This window comes from Alligator sinensis, unplaced genomic scaffold (genome assembly GCF_000455745.1).
Source record: "Alligator sinensis unplaced genomic scaffold, ASM45574v1 scaffold1138_1, whole genome shotgun sequence".
NCBI classification, from domain to species: Eukaryota; Metazoa; Chordata; order Crocodylia; family Alligatoridae; genus Alligator; species Alligator sinensis.
The window spans coordinates 102,525-122,470 of record NW_005843477.1 but is presented as its reverse complement, the minus strand read 5'-3'; the positions used below and the strand labels follow the sequence as shown (position 1 = coordinate 122,470).

At 43.8% G+C, this 19,946-nt stretch overlaps 1 protein-coding gene across 1 annotated transcript; it reads right to left on the bottom strand.

The window, feature by feature from the left end:
• Positions 1-846: 846 nt before the first annotated feature.
• Positions 847-19,125, bottom strand: LOC102381789 (butyrophilin subfamily 1 member A1-like). The gene is made up of 10 exons (XM_006038811.3): positions 18,838-19,125; positions 17,003-17,229; positions 15,187-15,338; positions 14,112-14,459; positions 12,401-12,682; positions 9,352-9,456; positions 7,795-7,815; positions 6,976-7,002; positions 5,248-5,280; positions 847-1,514 (listed from the first exon to the last, which is right to left on the bottom strand). The coding sequence occupies exons 3-10, from the start codon at positions 15,290-15,292 to the stop codon at positions 994-996; spliced, it is 1,443 nt and encodes a 480-aa protein (XP_006038873.2). The 5' UTR covers positions 15,293-15,338; positions 17,003-17,229; positions 18,838-19,125; the 3' UTR covers positions 847-993.
• Positions 19,126-19,946: the final 821 nt, after the last annotated feature.

Here is a 19,946-nt window from a genome sequence, read left to right as displayed (position 1 = left end):
CGACCCTAAAACTATGAAACTATGAATACAAAATGCACATACACAAATTTTAAAACACAATTCCTTATCTTAAAGTGAAAGAGAGCAGCAGGAAGAAAAGGTAGAAAAAGAGAAACATATCCAAAGAGGGGAGAGCAAATGCAGGCAAGAGGAAAAGGGGGCTTTCTGCTACACAGCAGCTCCACTTCTTAACAAGGGCAAGAATCAAACTGCCCTTCCCTGTATCAGGCTGGCCCCTGAAAGAGCGAGTGAATCAGTGATTGAATGTGTAACATGATAGCAGCCAGAAATGAACACCTAGGGAAACAGCAGATCAACCAACCGAAGAACTTGATAGAAGACAATGTAACAACCGTGAAATCTCTAAACGTCACTGATCAAGGGCTAGAAGCCCTGGTCTGAGTTAATCAATGCTGGAGACCAAATTTTGGCCTGAATATCTCCAGATCGACCACTCCCAGAGCCCTATTCAAAATTAATCAATGGACTCCCAAACCTGCATGTACATGCGGACAACCCCTGGGGCTGACAGATGCCATCCAGTAGCCACTGAGGGGGGAAGTCCCACGAGGGTCAATGACCCCTGGATTGGGCAATCCTGACAATTGGGGGGTCACCAAAGTCTGCCAAGGACAGATAAAAAGCAGTGAAAAGTGACCCTCAGTGGTGCCCTCTTGATCTCCAACTCAACCAGACCTGTCCAGTCAGAAGGACAAGCCGGCGACCCCCTTCTGGAGGATAACACCATGCTGAAAGAAGCCTCTACAACAGACTCCAGCGCTTGTAGGATAGGTATACCTGACTCTGTAGCCTGCTACTGAGAGTGTGTGTACGTGTGTGCATGTGGGGACCAGCCCCAAGGTTTATGATTTAACTCATTACAGTTTTTCAATCCGCCTAATAAACCACAATTTTAAGGATCCCGAGCTGGACATTTGTAGCCAACAGGAGGGGACAATGAACAGGTCCCATCTTGCACGTTTCCTTTCCCTCTCACTGGCGCTGGCTGAGATTGATTTCACCAAACAGCACCAGAAACCAGGGCCACATCCTGCTCCCCGCGAACGAGGCTGGTGGGAAGGTGAAGATCGGGGCCTCGGTGTCAGCATCGAGAAACGACACCCGCCCCAATGTGCAGTCCAGATAGACCCTCACCCTGCTGGGTGCCCGGTCCAGGGGCAGGGGGGTAGGATCAGGGGCAGTGAGAGCCTCGTACTTGCCCCCGCAGCACCGCACAGCCCAGACCCCCTCCTTGGGGCTAAAGCTGATCTGTCCCTTCCTCCCCACAGACTCCCTGGCCACCCCCAAGGCCCACCACCTCCCCTCCCCCACCTCCACCTCCCACCAGTGTCTCCCTGAGCTGAATCCCTCATGGCCAAGCACACAGGCCCAAGTGTCAAATCTCTCAGGATTGTCGGGCAGATCCGGCCGTGCGTCTGCCCATCTTCCACTTTTCCCATCCTCAGACAGGATGAGGTATCGATGAGCCGTGTCTGGATCCAGAGTCACCTCCTCTGCAGGGAAAGAAGATAACAGGAGTGTGAGGAGCAGAGCTCAGCCCAAGGACAGGGTGTGATCAAGGCAGGGGCAGCTTTGGCTGCAGCTGGAGGTGAAGCCGGGATTGACCTGAGCAGGAAGGAGCCCGGAGACCTCAGCAAAGGGCAGGGCCGATTCCCCCCTGGCAGGAAGAGATGGGAACACCCCGGCTGGGCCAGGGCTGGGACACGGGATCGATCCCCTCCTGCACCTGCCGGTCACAGGCAGGGACGAGAGACCCTGGGGGCTCAGGAGAGCCCGGCAGAGGGTGTGAAGGGGAGAGTATGGATACAGCTCATCTCCCTCTGCACTGTACACTGCCTGTCTTCAATCACACTCTCTTCCACCTTCCCCTCTCATATTTTGGGGGTCACTTCCCAGAGAGACATTCCCACTCCAGCAAGTCACAACCAAAGAAATATAAAATTTGGACCAGAACAGTCCACATGTCACAAAGATTTGTTATGTCGCAGGCTTCAAGTGCAGGTCCAATTTCCAACGTTTCTTGGAGCAAAATATATATTTGAATAGGAAGGGCTTAAGGTGAAAATGGAAAGATAATGTGTGGGGAAGAAGACGCAAGGAAGCCATAAGGGACTCATGTAAAGAGAAGTTAATTGTGTTAAAACCCAGGAAGTTTATTTGCTGTCTTAATCAAGAGAGTTGGAATATTTTTGGAGCTCTGATGGTCCAGAAAATGTCCAGGAGGCAAGGATGTTTTGCAGTATCTTTTATTGCTCCTACAGTATAGTTGGAAGAGCTGTTGGACAAACTTTTGGTCATCAAGTGCCCTTCCTCTAATAAATGAGGAAATATGAAAGATTATATCATGATGATTGAATGGAAAAGGAAAGCAACCACCAAAACTACTGAAATTATAGCAGTGTGCCTCCTCTTCCAACTCATGGTAAGAGATTCCTTGGTGGAAGCGTCTGCTCCATTTGTCTGTGCCTGTAGGAACTAGCGTCTAGAGGAGTAGTCCCCAAACAGTCCCTACAAGTCAGTGGCTGTTTCAAGAACTGCTGTGTCCCCAGCCAAGAGCAATGGAAATAAAAGGAGAGTCACCTACCCTCGTGTACAGGGCTGATGATTGTGGGGAGAAAAAAGCTGGATGCTTCCTCTCTCATATCAGCACTCATTGTGATGACAAGCAAACTTTGGGGAAGAAAAACCAAGAGGAAAGAAGTAAAAGCTGTGGGAGAGTGAACAGACACACAAATGAAGAGAGAGCAGTACTGGGTAGGAGGCAACAGCAGAGAGAAGCCAAGGAAAGGAAGTAGAGATAGACAAAGACCTGAAGAACCAAAAAGTAGCAGTTTAGACAATGTTGTCTTGGTGTATGAATGTGCAAACAGGATCTCACACAACTCCTCCACTCAGCCACCCTGGCCAACTCCAGTCCCTTCCGACGCCCCTTTGTCCCGGTTTATTCAGCAAGCAGCTTCCTGCTCTGTCCTCTGACTTTCTGGTCAGCCTCAAGTCCCTTTTCATTGTTGTTCCACCCAAACGTATTCTGATCCTGGCCCCACAATACTCAGCCCTTCCAGTCTTTGCCCTATCATGTTTTCTCACTGAAGTGTTTTTCTCTCTAGTACCTTTATTATGGTGTATATTTTAGTTCTCCTTTCTCACCCTAGTTTGTTGATTGAAATACCCATACTTTTCTTGCTCTCTCCTTGATTTAATCTTAATTCGTATTTCTCCCATTTCCAATTTCTGTATTTTTAGGGCTGTTCTTTCAGAGACAGAAAGTTCATTTTGCCCCTATTCGACAGATCATGACTGTCTTGTCCATAACAAAGGCAATAAGGCAGGTAGGAAAAGCAGCAACTAGCGGCTGAGGTGGAGGAGGCCTGGCCTGTGATAGTGGCTGGGCCTCTTTGCTGGTTCTTTGCTGGCTGTGTAGCCAAACATGGCAGGGAACTGGGGGTAAGGGGGAGATCAGGAGGAAGGGAGGAAGGACTTCTCAGAAAGCTCTGCAGGAGGCAGGCAAAGAAAGATCTGAAGGAGGCAGTACAGTCCCATCTGGATCCATTACTGTGTCATGGGCTGCCACATCTCATGGTGTGCTTTGAAATGCATGAGGATGTGAGGGTCCTGCCCTGAGGAGTGACATCCCCACCCACTGCCAGATTGGGATCCATCATATTGGGCATGGGCACATGTAACACTTCGGGCAGAAACACATTCTCCACCCTGGGCAGATGCTCTGGCAGCTTCAGGGGGCTTGAATGGCCCAATCCTGATCACGTCAGGCCTCTAAGGGATCCTCCTGGTTTTCTCCATGTATAGAGAGGCTTGGGGCACATTACTGTAAGTGGGGAAACCAGTGTGTGTCCGGGTATGGAGGAATGAGACTCAGGTAATACTGTGTGCCTTGTGCCTTCACTCCATGATTTGTGTGACCTGAGGCCTCCACCCTGGGACCTGAGCTGGGTCCTGGACTGACCCATGCCTCGTGCAGAGGAACAGATCAGGGTGAGGCCCAGTGTAGCGGGGCACAGGAGCTGAGTAATCTCTACTGCCCTATGCCTCTAGGCCTGGACCATACTGACCCACACTGGAGATACCTTGGCTCTTGCACCCACCTCTCCCTCCACCCCATCCTGAAATGTGCCTCTGCTTGAAGTGTGGTTCAGTGTGGATCTGGACAAGGGGGCACAGGGCACCCTGGCATTCCCTGGCATCTGTGTCACTGCAGGACCTGATGTGAGGCACAGATCGCCTGTTGTCCCACATCAGGCAAGAGACCCAATGTGGTACAATGTGTCAAGTAAAGCAGATCAGTTTCTAACGTGATCCCTTTCAATTTGGCAATGTCTGTTGCTAGGCTTAGACTAGGTTAAATGCATCTTAATGAACTTAAAACAGCTTGTTAAAGTTGTTTTAAAACCTTCTGGAGCTGATTGTGTACTTGAAAAATCAAGTGTTCTTTTGAACTGGTTCACTGTTCAGCAGATACCAAATGGTCTGTGACATAGCTCTGCTCAGTCCTCCAGACATCCCATATTGCATTGCTCCTCCCACCTCCTTCCTGCTGCCCACTGCTGCAACTAACTACTGTGGTATATGTCCAGAATACTATTGCCCCCTCTTTTTTCCCATTTTATTGATTAGCTCTATTGAACCCACCAACTATGAGACATCCTGGGCTGGGTGCTCACTCTGCTCCAGCCCTGGTTGTCAGAACCACTACACTTCAGTGCTTAAAGGATAACCATCTTACTTTGAATGCTAGGGCACTGCACATATGGGCACCTCTGAAAAACAACAGTTGTGAACCAGTTCCCAGTCCGTGACATTTTGGAACTGTTCAATTCTTATGTGTTTGCACACTCAATAAGAACACAAGAACATAAAAACTGCCATACTGAGTCAGACCAATGATACATGTAGTCCAATATCCTATCTCCAACAGAGGAATAAGTTAATGCTATAGGAGGGAGAGCCTTTAAACCTAGATATATCTAGGGTGACCTTTTCCTTATTCCTACATTCATTACCCTCCCTGCCATCCACTAGTACTGGTCTAGAAATGCCAGAGGACACATCTCCATTCATTTTGTTCAGCAGCTATTAATACATATATTAATCTTAATTAACAATGAATACATATATTAATCTCAATAGTATTGATCTATTAAAGGATTTAAATTAATAGGTTCCCAGTGCTGGAGAGACTTGGCAATTAATACAATCTGAACATTGTACCTTTTTCCAAAGGTGGTGCAGTTTGTCCCAGCCCTGAAAGCAACCACAAAATCAGACATGAGAATTCATTAGAAGAGATGTATGAACAATGCATTATTGCCTGCAATGTCACATTGGGACAAAATAGATCTAAAACTTCGGTGTGCCGAAATTAATAACCAAGACACAGACACTGTAATGGCTTCTCTGTCAGAGGAACACACACTTATCTGTCTTTGATATTCTTAGATCACTGTTGGTGACATAGTTGTTGATACTAAAGAAAACTTTCTGTACAAACACTTTTTAGAAGTATGACAACACTATTAATGAAGACCTGCTCCTGCTGCCTTTCATATAATGGAAAATCCCACCTTGAGTTAAATGCAGGAAGGGGCAGGCCCATGGAGTAATTCTGGCAGCAGGCAGAAGAGTGTTTTCTTCTACTTCCAGGCAATAAGATACAAATGTTCTGGGAGAACTGTCACATAGGAGGGGATTTGAAATTTCCTCTTCAGAGTTGCCAGCTCTGGCAAGTGCTTGTCTTTGCAGACAGGGCACCACTGTGAGGAAAGGGGGTCAACGTGCTTAAACAGCAACAGAGAACAGACAAGAAATTATGGGCTTTGGGTACAATATTCAGAACTATCCAAGTGACTTAGGCATGTATGAGTCTAAGACTAAATAAATGCCTCTCATCAAAATTGTGCCCATATCATTACTGACCTACAGGCCTCTTTGTCACGTTCATATTACCTCTTCCAACCAGCCTCTACTTGGGCCAGGCAGGCTTTCAAAGACAAGATAGATGCCACTACTAGGTGACTAGTTCTTTGCAGGAGCCAAAAACTGAGGATATTTTCAATGTATGACTGATTTAACGTATTCTTATTATTCACCCTTCTCCTGGAAAGCCACATAGCAGAGAGATTTTAGACCCATTACGGACAAGGGTCTAGGCTACAACACAGGGCCCTATCTCTTCTTGGGCAGCTGCAGCCACCTCACCCAGCCAGACCCAGCTAATTTGCTTTTTCTCTCCTGGCTCCACATCTCTAGCTCTCGTGACGGTTCGGAGGCCAGTTTCAGAAGAAGTGACTAAGGCAACCTGGGATAATGCATAAATGGTGCTATGATGATTAAAGCACTGTACTTGGAAATCAGAGAGAGAGAGAGAGAAAAAAAGAGGTTCAAATCCTTTTGGGGTAAAGGGCACCTAGCACCCACATCTCTGGTTTCCTGAACAAGTGTCCTAAGCAAGCAAATGCAGGAGCTAAAATACAAGAGTGCTGCCCCGTCTTGTGCAGTTTGATGCCTGCTAGTCACATACTCCTGGTCATTGATCATTTTCAAGGTTTAAACACCAATACACATCCAGAAGGGACACACACGTATCAGTGCACCTTCCTAGCCAATACACAGCCTCATATGCTGAGATGACACAGGTATAGTTACATGTCCAGGGTGCCAAGGGAAATAGTATTTCTACCTGTGCAAAAGAAGACTAGGCACTTACATGATTAAAACCTGCCATTTATACTCACAAGGGGAAACAGAAAGTGCTGTCTGTGGTTGGGAATTTTAGGTTCCTTCAAAACAATCTAGCCATACAAGATTTTGATTTCTTTGACCTTAGGAAAAAGCACTTCTTGCCACCAACTATTAGTCAGCCTAAGAATTTGACCAAAAAGGAAAAAGGGAACTGAAATAACAGGAAGAGACCATTGATTCACTATGAACTTTCATTACCTGGACAGATCACAGCTCTTTTCCACCCTGAAACAAAGAGAAATAGTGGTATTTATCTGAATAAATGCAGCTGTAAAAGGATTCTTGGATGAGGAGCATCTGGCCCGAGCAAAAGCCAGGAAAGACCAGAGTGATACTGGACACAAATGGGACAACATGTGGAAGGACTAGCTGGGACACTGATCTTTTATGTCAATAAAACCATACAGACCTCATCCATCAAAATGATGTCAAATCTCTAGGTGCTGTTTGGCCCCTCTTTACATTGCAGTGACCAGGGCACCTCAGTATCCAAATACATCACTGACTTGGACCTGCTGTATCATTTCCTGGGAGAGGGCCTGGCTCCAGAGATACTCCCATTTTTGCCATCTAGGCTGGACTGCCGTTAGTCATTCTCTATGACCCGACTGAGAAGTTTCTGGTAGATACAGAATAAAGCTGCCTATTTTCTCCATGGCTTAGGGTACCTTGTATACACAAGGCACATGTTTAGGTACCTTCAATGATTCCCAAACACATTGTGATGCCATCTTAAGCCCTTGTTCAAACTAATTAACGGCTGCATCTCCAGTTACATTAATATTCCAATTTCACTCCATGAACTGCTGCAACAGCGGCAGCGCTCTGGGCTAATAACGATGACAAGGGCCAGGAAGGAGTGCCCAAGGGCTCTGAGCAAAGCACTCCCAACCAACGGCATCTCAGTGTTGCTGCCAGGTTTCTGTTCTTTCTAGCATGGAGAGTATGAATCTATCAGCTAGCTCTAGCTACATTGAATAACATGGGAAAAGCTGTGTTGGACACAGGAAAACTTACCAAGTTCTCGTTGAAGGTTTCCTGGATTGAAAAAAAAAAAAGATACATTGATAAAGTGCTTCATTACAACTTCATAAATTTAAGCCCGGTACTTTGTTTTCTGTGTGACAATCTCTCTGTGGTGTTTATCCGCATACCGCCAGTAGTACGCAGGAGCCAATTGCAGAGAACTGTGTCCCTTTTCGCCTATCCTTGTTGGTGTGCATGGGCGAGAGAAGTGGGAAACTGTTTTGTGCTTACTTTGACTGTGCTAACTTGCTTTTATCTGCTTTTTAAGAATTTGAATATATGGGACTGGGTGAATCAAGATTGTATGCATGTTCACTGCCTTCTAACATTGTGAAGTTTATAAGAGATTTGATGCTGTAAGAGAAAAGTGGGTCAAAGGCTGCTGAGGTGTCCTGTACGGTAGCATGACTGGTATGACAGCCTAAGGTGCATGAAGCCTCTGCTCAAGAGCTCCAGGGTAGAAGGGGCAAGCTCCAAGTAGGAGTTGTATCAGGGGATGGTATTGTACTTTTCCATGTAGCTGTGTAGGGACATGTTTTGGTGGTACATAAATCCCTGTAGTGGTTTCAGGATGGGATCTAGTACCCACTTGTCTCCAAACAATGGGCATCTCTGGAGTGCCAGTAGGTCAGGTAAACACCTGTACATGCTAGAGTCTAAAGACTTGAGATTCTTGAGTTTGCTCGAGTCTAGAAAAGCTCATTTGCTTCTGAAACCAGAAGAGAGCAGTGGAGCAGTAGCCCCCACCTACATCAGTGGTGCTGAGCAGCTGTTTACTTACAGATTACTGGGGGCATGACGTTAAATATTCTGTAGTGTTTGACTAACCATGTGAGTGTAAAGATGTGTGTCAAAAGGCATATACCTAGCTCAAGGACATAAAATTATTGAAGTTTTAACGGAAGATCAGCTCCACTTTTCCTTAATGGTATGTATAGGCATTTGAGGAGGTTGGGGCAGTTAAAGTTAGAAATGGCCACCTATTCTAAAGTAAATTTGGATGGGAGGGGTAGTGGTGGGCTTTGGGGGATTGGTGGGGCAGGCAGTGCCCACAGGGGAGCTGTGGGGAGTAGGCAGGGTGTGTAGGCAGGTGTCTGGGAGATTGGGGAGGGAAGCAGGATGCATGGAAGGCACAAGAGGGGGAAGACAGTGTCCACAGTAGGGGGATATAGGAGATCAAGGGGGAAATTGGGAATTGTGCAGGGCATCACAGGGATTGTGGAGACATTCAGGGTCCATGGCAAGAGGTTTGGAGGGTCTAGGCGGGTTTGGTGGAATCGGGGTAGCGGTGTGTGTGAGGAGGCATGGGTGTTGTCCGCACCACCCCCGCCCCGAACCAGGAGCTATTTTTAGCCTGTGATTCCCCTGGCCCCCAGACAAGCAACACCCCCTGGCAATTGGACTTTGGTGTGCTGGAGGTTTGGTGTGTGGCACAGTGCCTACCTGCCTCTCTTTGGTTGGCTGCAGTAAAATCTTATTCATACACTCTTTGATTTATTAGAATAAAATTATTCACTAACTACACTATATATCCCCCCCTGTATTTACCTGTTATTCTGAAGAGGTATACATCAAGGATTATGAAACTTAACACAATCACTAGGATCACGCTCAGCGCCACCATCCAGGGATTCACGCTTGGAAAAAAGAGAGCTGAAAAACAAGATGCCCAGGGCTTGCTTTAGTTTGTTATTGGTGAAAACAAATCAAATGTATTTATTAATACTTCCTTTCAGGAGTTGCCTGAGATGTGAATGACAGCAGCAACTCCTAGCAGGATGCAAAAATTAGAAGTATGCTTTAATAACCAACAAACTGACTTTTGATACTGATTTGTCATGAATAAACAGGAAATATGCCATCTCACCTTTACATGGCTAAGTGGAAATTATGTAGCCATATAACTTCAATTTTGGCAACTATGTAGCATTTGGATTCCTGTTCTATCTGTAATGGAAGAGGATCAACCTTTATGTGAATCTGCTAAAAACAACATCCAGAAATACTTTAAATCCTCTTCCATGTTCTCCAACATCAAACAACTGCTAGCTGTAGGGATTTTTTTCTGAGTAAAGCTTTGGGATTTATGTGCAACATTGCCTGGCTGAAGGGCTGCTGTGAATGAGCTGGAGGTAAGGGGGAGCTGCAAGGGGATGGTTAGGAGGCTCCTAGTCCTGGGCATGACCTGAAACTGCACCCTGCCGGGAGCGGGTGGTCTGGTGGGGCTCTCAGTGGCGCGGGAGCCCCCAGGAAATGCCAGGCCAGTTATCATCCCAGTGAAAGGTGGATTGGGGTGCCTTAACCCCTAGCTCCCACCACTGGGTGGGTAACCCTATGTTTGTGGAAGGGCCCAGAGGGCGGACCCGGAGAGAGAGTGAGGGGCTGGAGACCCGGCCTGAAGGAGATAGTACCCTTGACTGGCTCAAGCTGGGGACAGGACCAGAGAGGGTCAAAAGGGCCAGGGGCTCACCGCGAGGGATGCCCAAGAGCCAGGGGCCTGGGGTCCCGACTGGCCTGGAGGTGGGCCAGGGCCAGTTAGCTGAAGGTCCCGGGGGGGACCACACCCGAAAGGGAAAAATGGCTTTGGGGGGGCTAGTAGCCCGGATGAAGGTGGAGAGCCCGCCTGATCAGGAGGGATCATAGAGGGGTCCTGTTTGGACGGTTCTGGGGCCCAGTGTGGGGGCCGGAGGAGATGAACATCAAGATGCCATCTGCGAGGCTTGGGCTGCGGTATTAGGGGAGGTTGGAGCTGCAGAGTGCCCCCTAGCATCGGGGCATTACAATGGGTAACCTCCCGCCTAACTGACATCTTAATTGAACCAACTATCATCAAAGGCGTGGCGGGCGAGATAGGCGGGCGGTAGCCCACAGAGACGGGGCGGGCCGTGGAGCTCGGCCCCGGGAGGCCCCCTGTCACAGCCACATTTATGCCAGAGGCAAGTGGTACAATTGTTGTGTATTTTGTACAATCGGAGGTCATCTTTACACGTGCTCCAGAGTGGGGCGGGTGCAGGGGATGTTTAATTACAGTGTCTCAAAGTCTTAAGTACTCAGGTTCGTGTGCTTCAAAATGGTGGTGGTGCTTTAACTAAAGCTTGTTGGGTGAGCTCTAATTAAAAGTGCCCTCACCACCATTTTGCAACTTGGGGACACTGAACACATGTGACACGGAGGCTGCGGGAGCATCCTAATTAGAACATTCCAGCAGACTCAGTTAATTGACTCGGCTCTGATGCACTCTAATTAGAAAGCAGAGGAGCAGGCATTGGGCACATGCATAGGTACGCATAGAAAGGCAGGGCTGGACGGGACCTCGAGAGGGTCTCTAGTCCAGCCCCCTGCCTCAGGTAGTATCTTCTCTAACCAAATTGTCCTATATAAACCCACTGTCAAGCCTGTTTTTTAAAAAAAAAAAAAAAACCTATTGTCAACCCTGACACAACTACAGGACAAAAAGCCCTAAACTGCCACAGATAAAACAGGAGTCGGGGTGGCACAGCACTCAATGCCTTTTGGTTTGTGGATTGTTATATTATGCTTGAGAGACTCAAGAAAGAAGGCCATACTCCCCTGATACAAATGAAGATAAATCCTCCACAGTCCATAGTAATTACCAGGGGGTAAAATCCTTTTTGACTGGAAATATGTCAAGTGGTCGGACCTTGGGCAAGACCTCAGGATCTTCTGGGTTTAAGCCCCAGCAGGAACGCTGGCACACACCAGGCAAAATTCCCAGCCCTGGCTGCAGGCAACACCCAGTGGGTCTGAGGAAGGCGAAATAACCCTGAGATGTAGTAGCAGCAGCAGCAAAGGAAAAATCTTTCTATTTATGACCTGGATCAGTGAACTCACTGAGGGCTCCTATACATGTGCAGCATCCTGCTGCTCCAACATGCTGTAATTACAGTGCATTGGAGCAGACTCAACTGAGTCTGCTGGGGTATGAAAACAACTGTGCTCCAGCAGCCTCCAGCATCACGTGTACCAGTGTTCCCGTGCTCAAAAATGGCAGAAGGGGGCTTTTAAGCTAAAGCTCAGAGCTGAGCTCATTTAAAGCCCCACCACACACACACACACACACACTGCAGCACATCTGCAAATGCCCTGAACATGTAGGGAAGGGCACAATGTTTCAGGAGTACAACTGCTATGGAAAAGGCCTTTTAAAAAACACCTGCCCCACTTAACAACCCTTAAACGAGGAGCAACAACACACCGCTTGTGAATTTTATGTGATAAATAATGAACAATGTTGCAGTGCAGTGAAAATCCTTTAAGAATTCACAATTCAACACTGGTAGATAGATGCTACTAATATATGCATGAAATACCCACAGAAAATTCACATAGGCAAACCTGAGAGTACAGAAACATCTTGCATTGAGTGATTTTGAGTGACTGTGTCTGCCAGTTTCTTTAAGGTAAAATTTCAGAAGTTGCAGTGAGATAAAATCCAGGTTCTGATAAACCGCAAACACACAGTTCAATGGATTTCTATTATGACCCCGTGGAAATGCTAGCCATGTTTGTGTTTCCTTCCTGTTTCACTTGGTTTCCAGCGGAGGCAGTTCACTGTAGGGTTTGGATGGAAACTAACCTGATATATGAATTGTGGATTCCTTCTCTCGGTCAAGGAGGCTGTTCCTGATCCAACAGGACAAGTTCAGGTTTGGATGTCCGCTTATGACAACAGAAATTTCTGTTTCAAACAGGCCATTCACCTTTGGGGATTTGATTTCAGAAAGCGATGCTATATGATGCCCCTGGCCATTTCTCCACAGCGCCTGGGGCTCCGGGTACCACTCAGCTGATCGACACGTCACGCGGATCCCGCCCTTCTGGTAATCCTCCACAGAGATAACAGGATTAGAGCCTAAAGCTAAAAAAGAAAGAAACTACATTTCTTAAATCTATGAGTCAATTTTGTAAAGAACTGTGGAAATGTTATTCCTACTCTCAAAAATTCCTAGATATTGCAGAGCAGGGTATACATTCTATTAACAACTATAGAGCCTAGATATTCCTGGATGTGATAGATGAGAAAATTCATCATCAAATAGTCATTGAACCAATAAGAAATTATGGTCTTTCAGATCTGATTTTGATAGGTAATGAGGGGATTATAAAAGACTGTAGGCTTCAGACATGGTCAGGGAGAAAAACATCACATTATGAACTGCAGACTCTGGAACTAGCATAAGGCTAAATTGTTAAGCACAAGGGCCAAAAGCAGGTAATCCAATATATTATATTATTGCTTTATCTTATAGTAATGATTAATGGAACCAAATTTATTGAATATTGTTTTATAATAGACATTTGTGTTCAAGCCTCTTAGATGTGAAAACAAAGCAGCCTTGTCAGTGAAAACTCTAAATTAGGTGAAAGGAAGGGGATATGAAATCCTCCCTTCCCAGAAGTGTACATTTCATAGGAACATAAATCCCAACCAATTGACATCATTCAAGTCCACAACAGAACTGATTCAGTTCAGCTTCAGAAGTTTCCATGAAATAATGACATTTGAACAAAGGCAATCAGAGAACAGTTAGTAGATTATTAGAAAAAGCCAGCTTTAAAGATAGGGTAAAGGCTGGAGGGAAATGTGGAGGGGGTCACCACGCATGACTAAGTGGTGGTAATTAAGGGGATTGTAGGTGTATCTTAATTCCATGTTTAAAATTGCAAAGAGGTCCTGATCATAGCTTAAAATCTTGTCTCTCTAGAGGCTGAATGGTTACAAAGTTTTGCTAAGAAGGGCTGGTTGTAGAACATAATCCAGGGAACCGACTGACTACAGACTGACAGGGTTCAAATTAAATGGAAAAGTAAGCAAATTAGGACTGTAACTGAGGTTTGGGATTTCAAAAGAGAAAGGTTTATCTTGGGAGAACAGACTTTTTCAGTCTAGCAAAACATATGCAGAAAGGGATATGTTTGCTATCTGTATCTATACTGGGGAGTAAATATGATGAAGGAAAAAGCACTATATAGGCTAAAAGATAATGTTGGTCCAAGAAAAAATGGATAAAACTTGGATGTGAATAAATTTAGTCTGGGACTTAGAAGGTCCTAAGTACGGAGAAATCAAGAGCAAAGAAAAACTAACTGCTTTCAAGATGTTGCTTAAAATTATTAAAATACTGACAAAAATTGAAATATGTTTCTGAAATGTAAAAACAGCTGGATAAAATTGAAATACAGTGTCTAATTGTAAAATAATTTATACATAGTTTCCATGAAGTTGGCATATTAACTAAGAGAAAAAACATAAACCATGCAGAGAGAAACTGACACAAGCCACTGACCTGCTACCTTCAGATCTATTACAGCTGCTTCAGAAGTAATATCATCATCAACAAGGCAGGTGTATTGCCCTTCATCTGAAGGCCGAATATTGAGAATCATCAAAGAAACATTTCCATCTGTGATGTCATCTTTCCAAAACACTGTCCTTCTCTCGTATTCTGGCATCTGTCCTCCAAACTGATCTCTCCCATCGCGGTACAGATGCACAACATTTTTAAACTCAGACCGGAACCACCTCACTTCCATGTTCTCAGCGCTCATGCTGGGGGACAGGCGGCATGGCAATACGATCTCTTCCCCCACAATGGCAGTGATTGGCTGATCAGGTCCAACAACTGTAAACAGGGCTGTAAAATGTACCAAAAACACCCCAAAATAAGCTCAGAGGTAAAAAGAGAAATCCAAGATACTCAACATGAGATGGATAACCACCTGGCAGAATTTCAGCCTCGACTGGGGAAAATGACAAATACCTGAAAACACAGGCTTAAAATAGAAAGGACTGTGCAACTTTAACAGCAACTGACTGCCCAACCTAAGATATTCACTGTCTGTGAAAGGATAGAATATCCTGAATATGCATTTTCTTGTAACAGAAATGTCAACATTTTTCATTGGACATTTTCTGAACATTGTATCTCATAAAATTTATTGGTGCCTTCATGATTTAATCACATTTTGTGATTAGATACAAATATCAAATCATTGAAATGTCACGTAAAAGAGAATTTTCCTCCTCAATATTGGTTTTGAAAAGCCAGTGGAGTGAAGAGAAGGAGGATGTGAGGATACTGTGGGAATGAGGAACATAGAAGTGGACAGAAGTATGGAAATATGATTGGGCGACAGATAAAGAGCTATTCTTCTGTATGCCCAGGGAGAAAGAGGAAAACTTTTTATTTTAGATTTATTTATTTTTTCTTCCTACACAATGATGTTGATGCAGTCTAGAACTTCTCACAAATTCTTTTTCTTTTTCCATAAAAGACTAGAATTGGTGCAATGTGTCAACAGAAAACTAAATAAACCTTTCATCAGCAGAAGAACACACATTAATATGGAGAAGATACCTACCTGATTCCAGTTTGCAAATATGAAAAGTAATGAAGAATGTGAGAAAACCAGGCAGCGATGTGGAGACTCTGGAGATCTGGCACAATGAGGAAGGCATCTTCCTCATGGAGATTTGATCCAGAAGCACAAGGGGAAGGCAGAAAAGTATTCACCTGGAGAACATATAGCGCTGGTTACCACCTTTGTGTACTGGAGTAGATAGGAGGAGGAGAACAGCACATACAAGTATACAAGGGGAACAACTGTGGTTTGAATAAACTTAGGAAAGTGCACAATTAGAACAGCCGCTGAACCAGAAATTCCAGGTTATCCCTGATATCTCCCTCCTTCTTTTCCCTAAATGAAAAATCATGTATTGAGTCAGGTGATGATAAAGAGTTTTCATTACATTTTAGGCCATATTAAATGAATAAGATCTAGAATCATAATACTGTGCACTGTTAAAAAAGAAAACATGGGGTCCAGATACAGTTAAATGCCAATATAGCTGTTCAAGGCAACATGAGATTTGTTCTCCTCAAGATCTTCAGAGTACTGCGAAAATGGCTGTGGCAAAAGTGGGGAGTGTTGATCAGTACTGAAGAATGATGCAATTATCCAAGGTCCTAGTATTAGACAGTCTGGTGGGATAACTGATGGAAAACAAAGACTCATCAGAAAAAGCTGCTGAGATATTTGGTTACTGAGCTCGGCCATGGAAAGGGAAGTTGTGGTTTTGACAAAATGGAATGAGTGGAAATTAATATAGAATAAGAGTATAAATTAAGAGTGGTCCTGATCATTTCCTCTGTGGATATTCTTACTTCGGAATAAGTGTTTTGACATGTGGGGTTAATTGGGAATGGCTATTCTGGAATTACTCCCCCTGAACAGAAGACCTAAACTGAGTGTTTTAACTTCCAGTCAATCAAAAGGGAAACCCATTTGACTTGGCTTAAGACATATATGTTTTGAGAAGTCTTTCCACTGCTGTGTAAAACTGGTCACAGGCTTCTGCTAGGTGTCTATTCAATCCTGCACAGCAATGCAGAAATCAGCTTTTGTTGCCTTTGTGATGCCATAAACCTTTTTATGGTGGCACAAACCTAAAGCAAATAGACACTCTGTCACACTGTAATGCGTTTGCTACAACAGGTAGCAATAATTTTTGCTGCTTTATTGTGGTGGATGCCTATTTTCTTTCTGGCAGGAGAGCACAGGCAGCCTGGAGCTTCCTGTACCCTCCAGCCACCTCGGGCAGAAGGTTTCTGGGTTTGGGACCTCAGCCTTGTGTGCCTCAAGGTCTTCCACACAGGATCAGGCCCCTCAGCCTCAGGAGTGTCTGCATGTCTTCCCTGCTTCCAGGATCTCTGGGGTGTGACTCTGGAAGCTGGGAAAGTTAAGGCTCCCCCACTTCCATAGACATGCCCTTGGCAATCTCTTTTAATATCGTTCTCAAGTTGACTCAAAATGACATTTCAGTGTTTTATAGGAATTACAAAACAACAGTACGTAGGGCAAAATCCTGTTTTGCCTCAAAGACAAGTAAATGGCACATAAATTTCTTTTATGAGTATGAATCTAAATGCAATTCTACTTCACTTTTTCCATTATACAATCACAATTATAATTATTTAAATCCAATACATGTTTACTCTGAATATGGGTAAATTGCGTAGCCATACAGAGTACAGCTACATGGTATCATCTCGGAGGAGTGCAGTAGCAACTTGTACCCTGGAGTAATTCTGTTCTGCTACCCTGGTCGTCCACAGCCTGTATGGCCTCAGCTAGGCTACAAATAGCACTTGGGTGACAAGATGTTACAGGGCATTACCAAATCATGGACAACGAGCCTCATATGTTTGTCACAGGAACCAAGTGGGATTTTTTTCTTCCTCATCATTTAAGTGGCTGTTCTTTAAACATCAGAACAGGATTTTTGGCACTTCACTACGGTGGAAATTCAATTCCTTGATGCATAAGCTGCACATGGTGACATTTATGTCAGTATTTCCCAACCTTGTCCAGGCTTTTCTCTGGAATAATGGGGATTAGAAATTTCTGTAAAAAACAAACAAACAAAAAACTTAGAGCAGTAAATATCATTTAATAGCAGGAATTGAGGAGTTCAGGCTTTAAGAAAAGCATTATTTATTTCTATATTAGAGATGAAGCAGTGGTAGTAAACAGCATTACAATGCAGATTCATAGAAGATGGTAATTAAAACAATTTTAAAATTGTTTCAGGTATTCCTGTATCCCTCTTGAAGTGCAGTGCCCAAAACTGGACACAGTACTCCAACTGCAGCCTGATCAGTGCCGCATATAGGGGAAGCATCACCTCCCTGGACCTGTTTGTCATGCATCTGCTAATGCATGATAAAGTGCAGTTAGCCTTGTTGATCACTTCATCGCGCTGACAACTCACGTTCGTCTTTGAGTCAAGTATGACTCCAAGATCCCTTTCCACTGCTGTGCTGCTGAGGTCATCCTCCAGCCTGTAAGTATGCTGGTGGTTTCCATTCACAAAAGATGACAATTAAAACAATTTAAAAAAATGTTTCAAGTATTCCTGCAAGTTCTTGTTTCAAAGTGAAAAATATGCATTGCTGGGAATCTGTAGATTTGCATTTTTTACTCTCAATTGATTCTTAAAGGAGTAAGGAAAAAAAGAAAAAACAACCTTCAGGAACATTTTTGTTTTGATTTGTTTTAATTTCTATTTAATTCGTGACAACACAAAAATATATGTTGTGAATTGCTTTCTAAAAGAACTGGAAAAAGTCCATAAAAATTAAAATAAAGAGAAGTCCATTATGCTGAAAAACTTGCATGGAGAATTGTTAAAAATTTTTACTGTCCCCTAAGATACTCCAATAAAACTTTTTGTCCTGTATTCAAAACTTTGAAGAATGCTCTAATTCACCACTTGTAACATGACTTACCCCACCAATAGGTCATCTTCCCTGACGCTATATCATAGTTATCCCTGCTGGCCAGCCCTCCACATCGACTACATGGACATTTGTTAAGTCAATGCAAAATTATAATGTCTTTGGAAATATTGGTCCCAATTCAGCATATATGTATTTCCATACCTAGTCATATTTAATTATGTGCTTAATTCTGACTGATTTCCGAATCAGTAAAAGATACAATTTTCCAATTTGATTAATTCTGGAAATATTATTCTCCTTCTTTCAAAAAAAAATTAAAATACTTAAGTGTACAATCAAAGCATGAAAACAGCAGAAAGAAAAGGTCAAAAGAAAATAATGTAAAAAGAAAATGATGCAAGCTGATATTGGAATAGTTTTTTCTTTCCTGGACTCCAAATAGAAGAGGTTCTCTTTCACAAAACTTTGTCTTAATGGAGAGAAAGATTGGGTGTGTTTGTTTTGTTTCTGTTTAGTTTGGGTGTTTTTCGGGGATTTTTGTTCTTTTTTGAGGTTTTGCGGGGGGAGGGGTTGTTTTGTTTTTTGCTATGATGTCTGCATTTTTAATGAAATTATATGTGAATGTACAAATAATTTAGTTTTTGCATAAATAATAAAACAAAATGGCAAAGGATCATCTAATCGCTGTATTATTACATTACCTAAAAATGGGGTGTTTTAGTGGGTATAAAAGGTCTCTTGAATGTTTATCAATCAACCGAAGTTCACCTACCTGGCTGATCCAGCTGAGAAGTTTTGTGCTGTGTTCTGCCTCCAAAACAAGTCTTTGCTTTTGTCAAGAATCTGAAAGATGTATTCTGCCCTCCAAAAGATGTCTCCAAATTTATCAAGAAAGTTGGAAAAACTTCTTCAGGATGTTACATAGCAAGCTCCACACCTAATTGCTGCAGTAAAAGAGCTACAGGGTTTCATTGTAGCTTTTCTGTCCATTTTTAAAATTTCAAACTTCTATATGTCTTTTCATCTTGCAGCAGTTGTTAACTTGGAAAGTGAAAGGAAGAGCAGCTTCCTGGGCAGGGCGCAGCCTGCTGCACTTGCGCAGACACCAGCACTTATGTGGTGAGCATGTTTGTTATTGCCCTGAAATAGAATAGTTTTCTGATAGCATACTGTTAGGTTAACAATAATTTGGATTATTAAGAAGTATTAGCTTTACAGCTGAATACAAGGCATGACCTGTGGCCTAGCAATGCAGCTGACCACAAGGCAGAATGATAGCTAAGCCTTTGCTTGTGTCAAATAATCATTTTAACTGTATTAAGCATTTTCTGAGTTAAAAAGTGGATCTGTGTCTGTGTGCTGAAAAATCAGCTACAGCAAGAAGTAAGATAAGACAGGGAAACCATTGTTCTGGGTGCACTGGTTGTGCCCTTGAGAAGTATCTACTACTGTGTAAGGTTTTGCTAACATATTATAATGTTACTGTTATTTAACTTTTAGCTTTTAAAAAAGTGCTAGTTCAGCTTAATAGAAATATGCTGTTACAAAGATTTGAAAAGCACCGCCCAAGTATTGCTTTTGTTAACGCTGTAAGTCTTGCCTTGTTGTAATAAGTATAAAAGATCACCTCACCCTTAGGGGGGGGCCATTTTGTCTTTTGCTGGTTTTATGGTCTTTGCTCGAGCAAATAAACAGCTGTCTTTCTTTACCCACGTTGTCTGTCTATCAAATTACAGCTAGACAACGAACCTTAGGGAGGTTTCTCCCACCACAAATGGGGCCATGCAGAAAAGTTGCTTGCTGCTACAAGCTCTGTGCTGCCCTGGCAATGCATCCCCTGTGCGTGCAGCACCAACAGTGGAAGCAGCAAGGAGGAGCACA

Excerpts from the sequence above, each read along its gene's own strand:
- LOC102381789 (XM_006038811.3), bottom strand. The coding sequence starts at position 15,292 with ATGAGGAAGATGCCTTCCTCATTGTGCCAGATCTCCAGAGTCTCCACA. Across the intron at positions 7,003-7,794 it reads AAACCTTCAACGAGAACTTG|GGTGGAAAAGAGCTGTGATC; the intron begins GTAAGTTTTCCT and ends TCTTTGTTTCAG. Across the intron at positions 1,515-5,247 it reads TGCACCACCTTTGGAAAAAG|AGGAGGTGACTCTGGATCCA; the intron begins GTACAATGTTCA and ends CTTTCCCTGCAG.